The sequence below is a fragment of the Python bivittatus genome, unplaced genomic scaffold (genome assembly GCF_059951505.1).
Source record: "Python bivittatus isolate LINGU-HERP-01145 unplaced genomic scaffold, Pbiv_v1 ctg000570_np1212, whole genome shotgun sequence".
In the NCBI taxonomy this organism is placed as follows: Eukaryota; Metazoa; Chordata; class Lepidosauria; order Squamata; family Pythonidae; genus Python; species Python bivittatus.
In genome coordinates this window covers 5,058,036-5,075,568 of record NW_028277097.1, presented here as the reverse complement: position 1 = coordinate 5,075,568, position 17,533 = coordinate 5,058,036, and the positions used below count along the sequence as shown (strand labels likewise).

Below are 17,533 nucleotides of genomic sequence, written 5' to 3'. Positions count from 1 at the left end.
TACTGGGTCGTAACAGCAATAATCCCGGCAGAGAATTCCTTCCCCTTACATTGGTGTAATCAAACCAGGTTGCAGCACTGGTTAACCTTGTCTGAGTTCCAAGGCTTTGCAGGGTCAGCCCTTGTTTGCACCTGACTGCAGATCACCAGTGAATTCCAGGCTCTAGGCTAGACTAGAGAATAAGGCAATGGCAAACCACTTCCATAGCATTGGTAAGAAAACAGAATTGTCCACAGAATTACCACAAACCCAGCTCAACTCAAGGGCATCTTTATTAGTCCAAGAAAGACTGAAATTGGAATACTGTGCTAAATAATTGCAGGAAATATTATTGCTGAATAATTGCAGGGAAGGGATTATCGCATCAGAGTGGATGACGTTATGGAAAATAAACCTATAAATAACTTTGAGCAGTGATGGTTATATACTAGAAGGCAAGGCACTTCAGGACTTCTGAGATTATATCATGGGTGCTTTCATGTAATGGTGTGCTATCATGTAATGGTGTGCTATCATGGGTGCTATCATGGAGGACACATCAGGCACAAAACATTCATTTACCAGCAGGTAAACAGGTAAAGTTGTTCCTGCCATCTCCTCTAGCCTCAAGGTTATAGCTTCCCTTTGTCTTTTATGTGAGGCAGGTGATTTTAAACAAAGCCCTGGGCTTCGGCGATGGACCATTTTTATTTTCTGAAAATGGCTATGGGGCCTATCTGGGTTTCAGTGCATTTCAAGAAATAATGCTGCAGGTAAAGTAATACATTGCTTTGTATCACAAAAAAAATCCATCTACCGTATTTATTTTAACTAAGAATCTTTTTAAAATTATACAAGTAATTTTAAACGCAAGTTTTACAACCGTATTTTGCTAGCAAACTTTCTAGTGGCATCTCTTTCCATTTTGGGAACACACTGTGAACTAAGCAGACCTTTTGTCTAATCCAGCAGCATCTGACATGCAAGTTTGGGTCAGCTCTTACCCTATCGCTTCTCTGGCAACTTCTTGTACCGTGTGGTAGTTTATTGCCTCTCATTATCTGGCTGAGGTTTATGATAATAGGACAATTGTTCAATAAGACATTGAGTACATGGGTATAAATAGAAAGAAATGTTTTTCTTTGACTTGGACTGTTGACCCACCAACTGAAAGCAGCACAAATCAACTGTTTAAAAATATATGGACAATTGTGAATTTACAGTCATTAATACAAACTTTATCCATGACTACTGAAATATGGTTTAAAGAAGTATTGTATAAAAATGTTTCTTAATTTTTTCTTATACAGCTTTTTATACAGCTATGCAAATATTCAATTCAGAGATATAATTCAAGTAGGTTTCCATCAATCTGATGATTCAGTATGAATCTCTGAATGGAACCTCCTAAGTTGTTCAGAGTGTTAAACAGAATCATGTGTCACTGAATCAACTTGGAAAGATTCAGATAAGATTCAGAGCGCTTGCATGTTGACACATCCTTTTTCAGGATTAATTCAAAAGTCAACATCAAACTGATTTTATTTGAAATTCTGAATTAAATAAATCCAACTTTTCCAATTGATTCAGAAATTTGAAGTAGATCAAGACTTACTCATATACCCGTACCTTATGAAACCTTACTTCATGGAATCTGAGGATCCTTTAATGAACAGGAATGATTCCTTCCTGTATTGCATGGTAATAACAGGTACCTGAGATGGCAGGGGAGAAACCTAGATTCTGATTACAACCCATAATAGCTTGATTATCTTGTCCAAGAATAATGCCAAGAAGAAGCTATGATGTGGCTTCCTTCCAATAATCTTGATCCTGCAACATTAATGGGCAATCTGAAACAGCGCGAATGCATAGAAGCTCACATTCTACAAGAACTAGACATGGAAGGGGATCTTTCCCTTTTTTCTCCTGATGAGGTCCTAAAGACAATCTGTCCTTTGATGCTATTTTTTTTTATTTTTTTTTTAAGGATGAAAATTCCCACTGGTACCTAATCAGAATTCTCTTCTAATACTAGAATATTAAATACTAATATTTTCAAAGGAAATTTATTATCAAAACTCTTAAAAGAAGGAAAACGCCCCCCCTCAATTTTCCTTGATATATTTCTGCAACCTACTGTTTGCAACTTAAACACTGTATGCATTGCTTTGGCTCTAAAACATGCCACAATAGCATATAAATGTTTATGATAGCGTAATTCAACATCAGAAACCTTGATCCAGGCATATAAACTGCACACATTAGGGTCAGGGCCCAGTTTTTTGTGGACCTATTTCTCCACATATAGGAAATGTTTGTTTCTTATCTCTGCTTAAAATCATCCTGTATTAATATATCTTTAAGAAAGGCTACTTATCCATAACTCTGGAGTGTCACCAATGACAGCATTAATGTGTATGTGTGAATGTGTCCTTGTGTGTCATTAACTTGCTTTGATATGTCTAGAACAAGTCCTCTAGGAATTAACACTGCATGGGCCATGAATTCCAAAATTGAAATCCCACCTCTGGGGAAAATAGGATTAGAGAAATAGACTGCTGAAAAGCTTTTTGACAATTAACAAGTTGTCTCCTGTACTCATTCTTTTTTAACCAAAAGTAGGTTAAGTATTTATCTCAAAAATTTTAGGTAGCTAAATAGGTATGGTTCAATAATGAGTGCAAAAATCTTATCATTGTATTGGAGGACTAATTAGTATTTTCTCATGGCCCTCAATGGATTTTTGTGAATTCTGATTCATTTATATGTAATATGGCAACTCTGATATGCTACCTATAGAGAGACATAAATTTGTACAATCCATTTTACTGTGTAAATTGAGACATGAGTGGAGGCTTTACGAAATGGCTGAAAGAAGGATGGAGTAAGGCTAAGGAACATTACTAAGGAAGCAGCTGTGAATAACAAAGTCCAGGCTACACAGGAACCAAACAAATGCCATCGATGGGAAATAGATTTGCATGTAGATGGGAATGGAGCCAGAGAGAATGACAACAGATATTGTCCTAAAATGAATGTGAGAAACTGGCACTGCCTAAAATGGACAATTTGTCCTCATAACAAAAGTGCATAGTTCTCCTGTCCTCTCAGTAGCTTTCATTACCATCAGTCATGGTATCATTCTGGACCACTTTGCCATATGGGGTCTTGGGGGTACCGTTTGGCAGTGGTTTCTGGATTGTGTCCAGCAGGGGGTGCTATGTTCATCACTTAGGTTGTTCCTCTATAGTATCCCCCAGGATTCTACCTTTTCTCCAATGCTTTTTAATCTGAGAGAAGTCGTCTAGAGCTTTGGAGTTGAGTGGCATCAATGCATTGATGATATTCAGTCCTACTATGCCTTAGGTGAAGCTTGGTCTGGATTCCCCAGAAGGAGCACTTTCACATTTTGGGAGCTTGATCCCAGCTGTTCCTAGACTTGCAGGCATTTGCACAATTACAGGTAGCTTTATCCCTACCGTGGTTGCATTACAACCTACTTTGACTGCTAAGATGCACTGTATGTGAGGCTACCCTTGAAACAGTTCCAGAAACTGCAAGGGGATTCCTGAATTGAAAGATCTGCATTGGTTGCCAATGCAGTACAACTGCCTTGTGGCCAAATTTAAAGTTTAGGGTTATGAATTTATTTTTTAAATAAAAAGAAATCACAACTTACTAAGGTATATACCAATGGCCATAAGGACAAATTTAGCCCAAAATGGCGGGGGGGGGGGACTTTGCCAACAATATGAGACTGGGAAATCATACTTGGGGAATAACCAGCAATGGCAAAATTAACATTATAGATCCAGAACAGGCGTGTGATTAAATTTAAGCAAGAAAGGGGCTTCCCTATATATATTCCCTAGTAGAAGAAAGTGAAGTTTCAATCCAAGCTTTGTGAGGTTTCAGTCCCAGAAAGTGAGGTTTCAATCCAAACTTTGTTTTTAATTTTTTTCTGAATAATGCTGTGTATTTCTTTCCAGTACCTTTGAATCTTTTTACATGGCCACCACATATGATAAAACGTTACTTCTGTATCACAACATTTCCAACATTGTTACATAATTTAATTTTGCAATTATGGATGGAGTTATGTACTGTCTATAAAACATTTTGTACTGATTTTCTCTTAAATTATAGCTTGGGCAATATTTGGACTTTCATTGTATTGGGATTGGCTGTTTGCATTTTGTTTTTTATTGCTGCTGTAAGCTGCTATGATTGTCAGATAGGAAGGAAGGAAGGAAGGAAGGAAGGAAGGAAGGAAGGAAGGAAGGAAGGAAGGAAGGAAGGAAGGAAGGAAGGAAGGAAGGAAGGAAGGAAGGGCATTTTCTGAAACACAGATACGTATATGTTATTTTGCAAATTCATTTTTCATAAACGAATATGATATTTTTGTGCAGATTTTTAACTAGAAGAAAATAGGTGCTAATGGGTTCCATTCAACCCTGCTACTTATACCACAGCAGAGCCAATTTTGGTGAATCCTGCAAATTGCTCTCACAGAAAGTTATGGTATACCTCTCCTATCTTCTTACCTGAAGACCCTAGAATTATTTCTTGACATCCACAATTTAAAAAAATCAGGTAACAGATGATAAGAGAGGTCTCAGTCCAAGTTCTTGAACAGCCATATTAGCCAAATATAGCAACTGGGCAAGCAAATGAACACAGTAAATGAACAAGTAGTCTGAACTAACACAAGGCAGCTTTCTATGTTGCTAAAGATGAATACAATGGAGATTTCTTTTCTTTTTTTTCTGAATGTAACTTTTATCTGCTCTGTCACTACAAGCACTAATTTCACAGATCAAACAGATTTAACAATAGAAAAACTCTTATACTGTTAGCGTTGCCTTTAAATTTGCAGAGTGCCTTTACTTTGTGTCATTGATGCACACACAGAGAATGCTCATTGTCCAACGTTAGGCATAGATTGCAGACCCATTTATTCAGACACTGATGTTATTTCTCTTTGCCTTGAACCCATTCCTCATAAATACATAATGTGCCCGTCTCTCATAGATTTGGGACACTGTCAAGGTAACCATGATAAATACCAGTCTGGTAGGCTTGCTGCAAATCTAAGAAAACATTTTTCCCTTTTAAGAAATCCAACATCATTTTTAGTGGAATGTTCTGCTTTTCCAGTGACTGTACTTACTTCTTGGTGTCATCGTATTAGAACTGATACTTGCTTAACAGAAGTATAGCTACTCACATTTTTCCAGGCTAACCTATCTTACAGGTTTATTTTAAATAAAAAAATGATGGGAAGGAACCCTTATGTCATATTCATCTCCAGGAGGAGAGGTAGGCTATGATTATAATTAAGAAAATGTTTAAAGATGAAATACCTCTCCATCTAATGTCAGACTGCCAATGACATGGGCATTTCATTTTATTTTCAAGGAGGGAGGCTATTATAGAGAATCCCCAGCTTAAAGGACCCACTGGGAAAATCATCCACATGTTCCCAGCAACATCATTTATATAGATTTAAATATGGCATAGAGAAAAATAGAAGCTAGGCAACCTTAAAATAAGAATAAGGAAGAATTTAGAAAAACCTGATATCTAGTAATACAAACAATATCTAAGTCAGAACTACATGGAAATATTGTCATTTCTCTCTGAAACCTATTTTCTTCCATTGATGATACTGGAATTCTGGGAGGTGTATTACCAACAACCTTAGATAGAAAATGTTGAATTTTAGGGAAAGAATGTGCATGTAGAAATCCTGCAAGTGACTCTGTTATCCATGCTTTGAAGGGAGACATGCAATATTGGGGGTGGGTCAAACTTAGATATATCCATGTGGAAGTTTGTGCAAAACATACATATAGCAGCTTTCCCAGGCTCCCATATTCACCCTGTCATATAAGAATAGGCTATTATTTTGAACTGGACAGAGGTAATTCTCGAATTTTACAGATTCAGGGATACAGGCAATCAAGAAGAATAGATACTTATTCTTCTGGTCTGGTCTGATACTTCATACTTATTCCAGGTATACAGTTATCTTATAAGTAATAAAGTGGCTGATAGACTACAGTCCTTAAGACAAATAACCCTGTTATATCCCATTTAAGTTACTGAGACGTCCATATGGGTAAGTTTTCCATAGGTTACTTTATTGGGCAAGGGTCATTTTTAGTAGCACAATACCAATCAATGCATTCTACAATTTTAGGTCAGTTCTTCTTTCTTGAAAAACAATGAGATGGGCAGATGGAAGAAGAGTTTTCTAAATTAACTTGCAACATAGAAAGAAACTGCCGCCGTTTTGCTCTTAAACTTTGTGCTTCCTAAGTACTACCTTCTATCAATCTTCCTCAACTTGCTGCAGGCTAGATAAGCCAGACATTTCTTTCCAGAATGCCCTGCCAATGGCATGGTGACTTAAAATTCTGGTCTGGTCTGATGGTTGATGAAAGAGACTGTGGCTCCCTTTTGTTATTTGTTTCTCCCTTCTTCTTCCAGCACAATGGAAAGAAACTCCAAAGTTTTCACGTAGTGAAGGGGCAATGAGTACTCCCATTATCACTCCCAGGGAGGAAAAGCCAAATGTCTTTCCTTTTCTTCCATTAAATGCTTATTCCATTTATACAATTGCAAAATGATTTGCCTTATGGGACTTACAGGACAGGTTTAAAGCTCTTTTGGGTTGCATAGCATAAATTATGGGGTGCTTTAGATCTTGGTTTAATGGGAATTTTTCCCTGGAACAATTACCTGCTAATGTACATAAGTAATGCAAGATTTAGCAATTAAGAGGGGAAACGCCATCTTACAAACAATTATGTCACTCAGAGGTGAGAAAAACAGTATACTAAAAATGAGCATGAGTTTAACAAGGTTATTCTTACAATATCATACATAAATTATTATTAGAGATGGGAACTTCTAGAAAACAAACTGAAAATTTTCGATGAAAGGATTTTTTTTTTTCATTTTTTCCCTAAGCCTAAGAAAATAATTGTAAAAAAGAACTTGGAGGAAAAAGAAAAGCAGAAAAAGTTAGCAGAGAAAAAATCTTTTCTCTGACTCCTGAATTCTTAAGTTTCTATTCCAGACAATCACATCTTTCCTTATTATATATTTTAAAGCTGAAAGGACAAAGGCAGTGTATTAACAAGTGTACGGACATGATGGAAGCGAGGATGGCTGGCAGGGATAGAAAGATAAGGAGAGAGACAGTAAATGGTATTAGTGTAAACTAGAGCTACTTAAATTTTCTTTCTTCTCTCTCTTATTTCCTGCCTTTAATTTATTTTGCTTACTACTTCTTATTCTTTTTCTGAAGTTTGCATAACTTTTTGGAGAGGTGGGGTGCTTTTGAGTCTGTGTTGACTCATGGTGACCGCCTGGACTAGTCTCTGTAGTTTTCTTGGCAAGGTTTTTCAGAAGTGGCTTGCCATTGCCTCCTTCCTAGGGCTGAGAGTGAGCGACTGGCCCAAGGTCACCCAGCTGGCTTTGTGCCCAAAGTGAGACTAGAACTCATGGTCTCCTGGTTTCTAGCCTGATGCCTTAACTGCCACACCAAACTGGCTCTCTTGCATAGCATTACCTTCTCTGAAAGAAACAGCTTGATGGATATGTAATGTATAATAGCTCCTTGCATCTTTTTTTTTTTTTTTTAAGAATATTAGTTACCAAGACTAAGAAATGCTTTCATATCCTGGATATGACATTATACCAGGCCTAAAACATTTATTTTATTTTCTAAGCAAGTTGAGAGTATAAACAGTTCTTTGCCTAAGTCAATGGCCCTTCAAAATGGGAGCAGGAATAGCTAACAACTGAAATGTGTCATTTCAAAGCAGGACAAGGCAAATCAGTTAGACCACTCAGCTTGCTACTCCATCTGAACTAAAATACCTTTAGAGGTTACAAGGGCAAAGTTGCTGCTGTGAGAAGGAAATTCCAGGTGCATCACATCAGTACCACAAGTGGATTATGAAGAAATAACAGCTCTCAGAAAGAAATCTCAATTGCACAGCATGAGTGTCACAACTGGGCTGTGAAGACAAAGGTTTATCATGTTGCTTACATAATGGTTTGCTAATTAGAGCTTAATTCCCATCAGAGTAGCCTGTTCTCTTTGTCCTAATGACCACATGCCACTATTAAAGCAAATATCTCCTCTCTGCTCTCTCTGTATTAAGTGCATCTTCCAGGCTTTTCGGTTACACATCTATCCATTTCATGCATACAAAACCTTGTGCATGAATTGCATAATATTTTTGTGATATTTGTGATTTGTGTTACATTGTATCAGCATTTTTTTTTATTGTTTTACATTTAAATGCACAGTACAATTAGCTAAATGTTATTATACAATAAAACTCCCTAATATGTCAAATATAGTAATAAACAATGGTACAGTAAAAAATAATGCATTGCTCAGTGGTTCTTTTAAAACTAATAAATATCTGACCATAGACTCAATAAATTTATACCAAATGCTTAGAAAATCATCTTTGGCTATACCAAGCATTTCTCTCTCTCTTTCTCTTTCTGTTTTGGCCAGCTTGTCTATTAAGGCTATTTGACAACATCACTGAATCCAAGCTGGCCTTGAAAGATTATTCCCTGTCTTCCATAAATGAGTTCTAAGTTGTCTAGTAGCTCCTAATGAAAAGTAGTTTCAAATTTAATGCAGAATTTATCTCTCAGCTGCCATCTAATGGCCAACCACATTTTTTTCAGTTCAGATCTGGTGGCCCAATTCATTCTAGAAACGGCAGAGTAAACCTGATATTTTTTGCATGAAAAGCATGTGCTCTAAACTATATCATCTCAGGAGTAGGGGGCACAGTAATACTTTACAACAATATAAAAGCAGGACAACTAGTACATCACTTCAAGCGATAGGCGTTAATGCCTTCTTAATTTCATTTCCAGAGACAGGCCAATTCCTTCTAACATTCTTGCTTCCTCAGATACACTACGGTTTCCTCAGATCTGTGTTTCCTGCTGTTCCCCAACTGTTTTGGATTTCCATTCCAATGGCTTCTGCTAGTATGGCAAATGGATGGTGGCAACTGCAGTCTAAAACATCTGGAAGACTTCAGGATGTGAACCCTTGCTAATTACAATTGATAACCCTTGTCTGTTTTTGGGGTAGACTAAACCTGAGGTAATAGAACAGTTGTTAAGAGCTGGAGAAAGAAAATAAATGGGTCAGAATTGGTTATATGGGATCAATTATATATCATTATATATTATCAGCATTTAATTCATTTACTGCCAACTGAAAACCCACCAATTACCAGTTATATTAATATCATAAAATAATAGTTACCATTATAATAGTACTGTACCTGTTGACAGTAATTAGTATTGTATACTATATTATATAGTATACAATTCTATATGATATAGCATTTACTCAATAATAATAATAATTTTTCCCTCAAATAATTACTTGTGAATTGGAGAAGTTGTCATCTTATATTTGCTGCTAACAATAGCTGATGAAAACAAAGGAATTAATCTGAGTTGCAAATGCTACCACAAAGCTTGCAAATTAATTTCTACTTGGAGGGGTGTTTACTTGTGATTTTAACTCTGTTCAGAATGTTAAACAAGGCTTATTTCTCTCTCTTTTTTTTAATTCCTACTCCCATCACTTCATCTCCATCCCCCTCCAGATTTGTATCCCCTTTCTCTTTCCTGTCCTTCCCATTGCAGCAACTCTTTCCTCCTACCCCATCTCCATCCTGTATTTTAATTCTTCTCTGCTGCTGTTTCTTCTGGAAGGAAAGAGTGGCAGGTGTCCATGTTTACTTGTGTATTTTTTTGTGTGATTATAATTTATATGTTTGAGACAGAATGGATGGCCCATTCAAATGGAGCATCATTGAATTTTGTAAAAAGCGCTTTATTTCATAGAAAATTCATTTTACTTAAGTTATTAATTCAGTTAACGATGGACTCAGTTACAGCAATGATGGATGCACTTTTGGAAGACCTGAAAGACCAGGTTAGGGACAGATCATCATGGAGAATACCTATGTGGTCGCTCGGAGTTGACACCAGCTTGATGGTATATAATTGATCAATCAATTGTAGGCTGTGCTTCTGGCAGTTATATATACATAATGTATACGCACACATATTATAAGTGTATTGATGTTGTGGGACCATCAGGATTGCCTTTAGTTGGAGGTGGCAACCCTAAGATAGACAGAGGCAAAACTAGGCAATGCATATATACATACGCGCGTGTGTGTGTACACATGTATATAGTGTATTTGTTTTTTCTTTTATGGTCAGTGAATTTTTCTTTTTGGGATCATCTTAAAATCAGAGTCATGTTATTCTTAGGTATGTACAGTAAGTGAAAATATAAATTTTGCAATATATATGAAAGTGAATTTACTGATGTGAATATTTAAACCATCCATCTAATGCCAGCCATCATTCATACAGAAAACACCAACACTAACCTTACCAAGCTGGTACACTGTACATATGATGGGACAATAATTTCCAAAATTCCTAGCTAGCGTTTTCAATATCCCTAAAAGGCATGGATTATTTGCTTATTTCTAAAAGGATCTCTGAGTTGAGTTCAAAAAGATGTACATAGCATTGCATCTAACATAACATTATGTCCAAGAATGTGTCTAATAGTTTCCTAAAAGGTTGTGTCCCCAGCAAAAGAAGATTGTTTTCTTATCTTAATCTCAGTGTAATTTAAGTAGTCATTGTGTATGTGTGTGTGTGTCTCTGTGTGTACTTGAGATTATTTTATTGTTTATAATTATAACAGCAGAATAATATGTACAGAGTTCTGGTCACCATACCTTAAGAAGGATATTACAGAGCCAGAAGGAGTACAAAAAAAGGTAGCTAAATTATAGGGTTGAAGTAGTTCTCATGTTAGGAGAAATTACAGTAATTGGAGCTCTTTAGCATAGAACTAATGAGAATATGGCAAGATATGACAAAATATCAAAACTCATGTACAGGATCGATAATTTTAGTAGTGAGAGTCTTTCATATTTTCAAAATGTGAAATGTAAGGTCATTCATTAAAACAATGAATGCAAGGGGTTTCAGACATCCTTTTTTACACATAGTTTATTGCCAAAAGCTATAACAGCAGCCAGTTTGAATGGCTATAAAATGGACTGTGGATGCACAGAAGAGCATGCTATTAATGGCTACTAATGTTGATATGTATTTACTATCTCAAAAAACATAACCAGCATTGTTGCTGGGAGGCACTGGTGGAAGGGGATTCTAGACCCCTAGTCCAAGCTTGGGAGTCTCCCAAAGACATCCAGTTGGCCACTATATGATGCAGAAAAAGGACCAGATAAGCTGCTATCCAGAGCCAGCAGGGATCTTTCCATGTTATGTTTTAATTAAACTCATGTATAATACAACTGAGCTAATAATCATTGATCAAGAAAAGTCTGGGGATGGTTGCTGAATCCATGTTTATTACAGGGGGAAGTGGATATTTTAATCTCACATTTTGTATTTAAAATCAGTTGACTTCCAACCAAAAAAGTAAACTGTGAGTCGTGCTGGACATTTGCTATCCTCTTCCTTCCACATATTTTACTTCTCCAATGATGGGACAGCTCCTTGCAATAGCCAGATTGTACTAGCAACCTATTATCACTACTATCCACAAGAACCACTGCTTGTATTTAAGCTTGTGAATAAAGCTGGTATCTTGCATTTGTTTAAAACATGAATTTCCAACAAGCTTTTCCTTGTGGGGTCCTTGGTGCTCTCAGGCACTGATGATGTTACCTAGTTGGGTAATGAAACATGTACAAGCCAACAACCAAGCTCAGAGAGCACCAAGGACCCCACAGTTCATCCTTGAGCTACAGATATTCTCTTCTATTGGAAGTTTTCCTTCAAACAGAGAAATAAAATAACCATTTTATATTGTACGATCAGCATTGTCAGAAATTCCTAAAAGTTTGAAATAGCTAGTGAAAAATTATAGAAACATACATTTTATAGTATTCATAAACAACCCAAGACTTACTACAAAATGTTTTAAATAGATTCAGTTCAAATTATTGTACACCAATGCTACTGTGCTCTATCCAAACATATTTGTATTAAAAAGTCATTTCAGGATAGAAAGATACTAAGATATATAATCTTTACCTGACATTTAGTACTTATAAGAATTAGCATCTGTATATAGAGTGAACATTCTCTTTATACAGATGAATAAAATGACTATAATAAAAGATACACTTTTTATTCTGTTATGTTAAAATGCTATTTGGTCTATATAGCTTTTAAATAAATGTGGAAGACCATGCTAATCTGTTAATGGTTGATCTCAGAAGGTCACCACTATTTAATTCTCTTTTTCCTTTCTCTTCCACATGCCTAAGAGAGAAATTAAATTTGCCATATTATGCACAGCAGCAGATATGTGCATATTATTGAAAGGACAAGGGCAGGCATTCCAAGGTTAAAGATGGGATTTCCAAAAGCCCGATTATTCAACACCTTGGATAGCTCCCAATTAAAAATTCTAATATTTCTCCCCTCTCCCAGCCCTCAATACAAACTTATATAGATTAAGAGATATTACTCTCTGGTTTGCTAGCAAGCTAATAAATAAATAAAGACAAAATCCGTTCTATCCAAAAAGTATTATTCAGAATCCCAGTTGCCCTCAATACATGCTCTTCTTTTTCTACCCTGCAAAATCCTGATTTTCTATCAAGCTGATAATAGCCTACACCAGAAGTATCGAGGAAGACAGCTAAACACGCATGTATTATCATATAAAAGCAACTTTTATGCACAGATCAGCGTAAGCCATTCAGTGGTGCATGGTTCGACCAATAGGCTGAATTCTGAGTATATGTCTTTCCAAATTTCTCATGAGGCAGCGTGACTTAGACACAAAGCTTATTTTTCAGAGCAAAAACAGCACACATCTGTAAACTAGGTGTTCTTTCAAAAAGAAAAAAATTATTCTGATTTCCTGTGGCATTTCTGGTTTCCTAATTTTGATGCCTTCTTTTGTCATATAGCAGGAAGGCAAGGTTAAGGGTGAATGAAGAACTCGGAGATATGTTATTTGAATATTATATTTATTAGATACCCTGCCCTCTTGATGTGGCTGATGCCCACACAGTTCACTTAAATCCTGGATCCCCAAAATGGTGCTATGACCCACTGACACTTTCTTTGGTGTCCACCAGTATCACCACTCAACTGATCTAATTAGTTCTTTTAATTAAAAATAATGGGAAGCTGGAATGCCAAAAAGCAAAACATTAGCCTCAAGGACAGTCTCCTTTTTTCCAGCAATGCCTTTGGGTCCAAGAGGCATTCTTAGAAAATAATCTGGCTGATAGCTGTAGACCAGAGTTTTGGTAGAGTGCTCACCTGTGCATAAAAAATACAGAGTATGCTAAGGAGCCAGACAGCATCATGAAAAGAGGTGGTGGGAAATTACCTCACCAGTTTTACCTCATGATAAATTATTATTTTTTGATTGATCATCTGTAACATGACAGCCATTTTGTTAAGTGCCCCAAATGTATTCTTTGCCTACCAACTTAAAATGGTTAGGGATCCATGACTTTCACTTTGGCCTATATTTGTGGACCCCAATTGTATGTGTAAAACTGCTGCCAGAATATGTGCTTGCCTATATATGTAGAAGAAGATTGGTTTAGTCACGCAATTTTAACTGTTGCATTCTTGCTTTTTAAGCAGTCCAGAGAACCTATACTGATAAAAAGAAATGAATGACTAAATAGATAAAATAAACAGCAAGTTGATATTTTAGGTGTCTATGTAAAACACTTTGCAGGTAATATATTCAACACATGTATTTGAGGTACACAGATTAGCTTCAATCCAAACAAAATGACTGATTTAATTCTACCAATCTATATATTTCAATAACTACCAATCTAATTATTTCAATCAATTCAGAAAACTGAGTCAATTCCATTTGATTTTCCGAATTGATTTGGGGAAAGATGACTTCAATGGCTTTGAATCAGTCCCTAATGCAAATGTTAAATGCACCAAAGTGGCTTCTCCCACAACCTTCTGTGCATAGAAAAGAACATTTGCACAGGGCTGTAGTCAAGGTCAATCACATCGTTTCTAATTTCAGCATCACCCAAAGAGTTATGTGTAAGTACTTTTTTTTCTCACCTTTCAAAATAAAGCAGTATATATTTGTTTGTCCTCCTTGGTCAGCTGGAGGGGAAATGATTACTTGCCACAACAATGAATTAAAGGAAGGGATACACATAGTTTTTAGATGTTAGTAGGTTCTGGGTTTGTACAAAAACAGCATATATCAACTTTAATTTCTCATGCCACAGATTCCACACAATGAGTGTGCCAGCAACCAACAGCTTTTCAATGAAGACTTTTCACAGAAGATAAAGTAAGGAATATCCCCGTTATTGGAAAATGGGGATGAGAATAAAGTCACATTTCACATTCCTTGCTTTTGCTATGAAAGTTTTTTTTTTTTTTAATGCAAGGTCTGATATTGAGTAGATGAATGGATTAAAAACATCTGTAAAAATACGTTGAAAAAAATCAGTGAAATGTTTTTACTTCTTAAAAAGAAGAGGGGGATTTTTAAAACCCTAAAAATATCTAGCCTTCAAAACTGAAGATCCTAAGAAATAATGTTATATAGTGGTTTCATTGTCAGACTGGGACTAGGGAAACCTGGGTTCAAATACAGTCTCAGGAATAAAGCTCATAGGATGACCTTGGACAAGTCATCCCCTCTTAGTGTAATCAACTTTATGGGCTTCTTGTGAAAGTAAAATGGTGGGAAGGAATACATACTTTTGCTTCGATTCCCTCAACAGAAGGCAAGATGTAAATTCAATAAATACATGGCATTTAAAAAGTGGGGTTTTTCCCCCTTAAAGCAGGGCTAGGTGAATCAGGTCATGTGAAAGCAGCATATTCTGAAGCCGATAGGAAGGAAAAAATAGCTTCTTGTCAAGTGCTTAAGAATAGTCTGTTCCATTGGGATTGAAAGCCATGCAAATGAGCGAGCTTGCCAGTTCAAATCCCAACAGGTTATGGTAGCATTCTGAGGCAGTATCCTGCACTGGTTGAGGAGCTGAACTGGAATCAGAGAAATCCAGGTTCAAGTCCCCATTCAGCCAGGAAAGTCAGTGGTTATATTCCCCCAACATGCTTAACCAAATCAGCTACAAATCCAGCATCTGCATTTGCTTGGATAATAGTAAGCTTGATCTTGAAATTTATTTATTTACTGGTAGATTAGAGGCTATATATGAACCCAGCCTGTTCGGTTACATTCATGGATCAATGTATTCCTGTGCAAACCCAGGAATGAATAAATTCAGTTACCAAGTTAAGCACTTTATGTGAAAAAAGCTACTGCATGATGTTGTGTCAACAGATATCATTCAGCCTAACCTACCTTGGAGAATGATTATGGACAGGAAATGACAGTGAACCCTCTTCACCTCCACCACCTTGATCTCTCAGAGGAAAGGTGGAATATAAATTTAAAATAACAAAATAAGCATGCCCAGGAGCACATTTAGATATGGACAAGACTGGCCCATGTTTTCCAAAAGATGGAATTTGGGTTCTTGCTTTTGCAGGAAGACTGATGGGACGGAAAAGGTAGCAAGAAGCATTGTGGGCAGAGACCAAGGGTGTAATTTCTATGCCCCTCATCCCCACTTCCAGTTTCTTGCATGATCTTTCTTGCATGAGTTCTGATGAAAACTTTGCTAGGGAGGAAGACTAGCTAGCTCTCTAACATAAAAAGCAGGATATGTCTTTAGCAGAAGTTGCAGCATTTTTCACAACTCTTGTCACCAGCAATATGTCTTTCTTTCATCGAATTAGTGGAGTGGGCTGAAGAGAGACAGACAATGCTGACTAAGGTGATAGACAGAAACATTTCATTCCCCCCCTCCCGAGTTATGAACTCAGGGTGCACACCTCTAGGTTTGATATCAAGATATTGTACAGCACGGAGCGTTTGGCTGGCACTTAAAAATGAGCAAATATGCCCGTTGCAGTTGGACTTGGCTGGCACAGAGTTGGCACATGTCTTTTCCATCTCACCCGTTGCAAATCTTGTCGCTTTCCGCCGCCCAACCAAGCGCCCCTCACCTGAAGTCGCTGTACGGATGGATGATCCAGAATCCTGCAGTTTTAACCCTTTCCTGCTCCTTCTCCACCGCTTTCTGGCTGCCGAACATGCGGAGGGAGAATTTGTTGACCCCGGGCTGCAGCATGGAAGTGAACTGCCGCTGCATGAAGCCGTACTGGCGCCGCGCGCCGTCGGCGTTGTCGAAGCCCCCCGCCGGTTCCTCAGCGCCGCCGTTGCCGTCCACTTTGAAAGACACCGAGTTGCCATGCTCCTTTAGGCTCCCGCCGGCGCTCGGGCTGCTCAGCGCCTTCTCCGTCGCCGCCTTTGCCGGGAAGCAGGCGTTGGTGCTGGGACTGCCCTCGTCCCGGCCGCCGGGCGAGGAACTCGGCTTGTTGCCCTCCATGCCACGCTCCGGCGACCAAGAGAGCGCTCCAGCCTGTCCGGCTCCTCTCGAGCCCCGGCGGAGGAGAAGACAGCGAGCCAGCCGGGCGAGCCGGCTCCCTCGGAAGAGCGGGTGGCTGCAGCGGCGGCGGCGGCGGCGGCGGCGGCCGGCCCTACCCGCCCTTCAGCAGCGCTTCACTGCCCTGTACCGCTCCTGGCATTGGCCAAACCGACAAGCGCTGCTTCTCGCTCTGGCACCGACGGGCGAGGGGCGGAGAGAAAAAGAGGCGAAGCCTCCCGCTGCGCGCCCTCTGCCGGTGGCCGCTCCGCCCCGCCCGGCTCCTCCCCTTTTGCCCCTTCCTCGTCTCGACATTGAGCGACCCGCGGAGCCCTTGAGAGAAGCAGAGGGAGGGAGGGCGCTTTCTTCAGCTTGGCTGAACCGGCGTTTTCTTTCCCAAAGCCGCCTCCCACCCCGAGAGGTGTTGGCGCTCCAAACCTGGCCTGCTGATGGCTTGGCTTGGGATCCTCACCTAGGAGTCCTGGCACTCGGGCTCGTTTCAGGAGAAAGAGTTACCAACGGTCTACCCGCAGGAAGCCCGCGTGAAGATGCCGCCACCGCCGCTGTCCAGCCGGTCTCGCAGGCGCGACAGGAACGCTGCGGTTCCCCGCCGGGGTTCTTCAAAAGCGGGTGGCAGATTCATGGGTGGTGGCAGGCTGCGCGCTGCAGTTGGCCACAGCTGCCTTGCCAGAGAGGTTGGCTGATTCATAGGTGCCAGTTCGCACCCTCTCAGTCGAGTTGCGACTGCTGGCGAGATTGATCCGCCACGCAGATGGGTGAAAACTCTGGGGCGAGGGAGATGGAAGGAACTTGGTCTCAGTTGCTCTAAAGCTTGTTTCTCCACCTGAGCACCTTTAAGATCTGTGGATTTCAACTCCCAGAATTCCCCAGCCAGCATGCTGGCTGGGGAATTCTGGGAGTTGAAGTCCACAGATCTTAAAGGTGCTCTGGTGAAGAAACACTGCTCTAAAAGGGAAAGG

General features: G+C 38.9%; 1 protein-coding gene across 1 annotated transcript in view; it reads right to left on the bottom strand.

Moving 5' to 3' along the window:
* The window catches only part of HCN1 (hyperpolarization activated cyclic nucleotide gated potassium channel 1), a 151,301-nt gene extending 134,556 nt beyond the window's left edge, over nucleotides 1–16,745 (bottom strand). Inside the window, exon 1 of the mRNA XM_088152790.1 lies at nucleotides 16,135–16,745. Coding sequence (XP_088008916.1) covers nucleotides 16,135–16,517 — 383 coding nt within the window. The 5' untranslated portion in view covers nucleotides 16,518–16,745. The remainder of the gene's footprint in view (nucleotides 1–16,134) is intronic.
* Nucleotides 16,746–17,533: the final 788 nt, after the last annotated feature.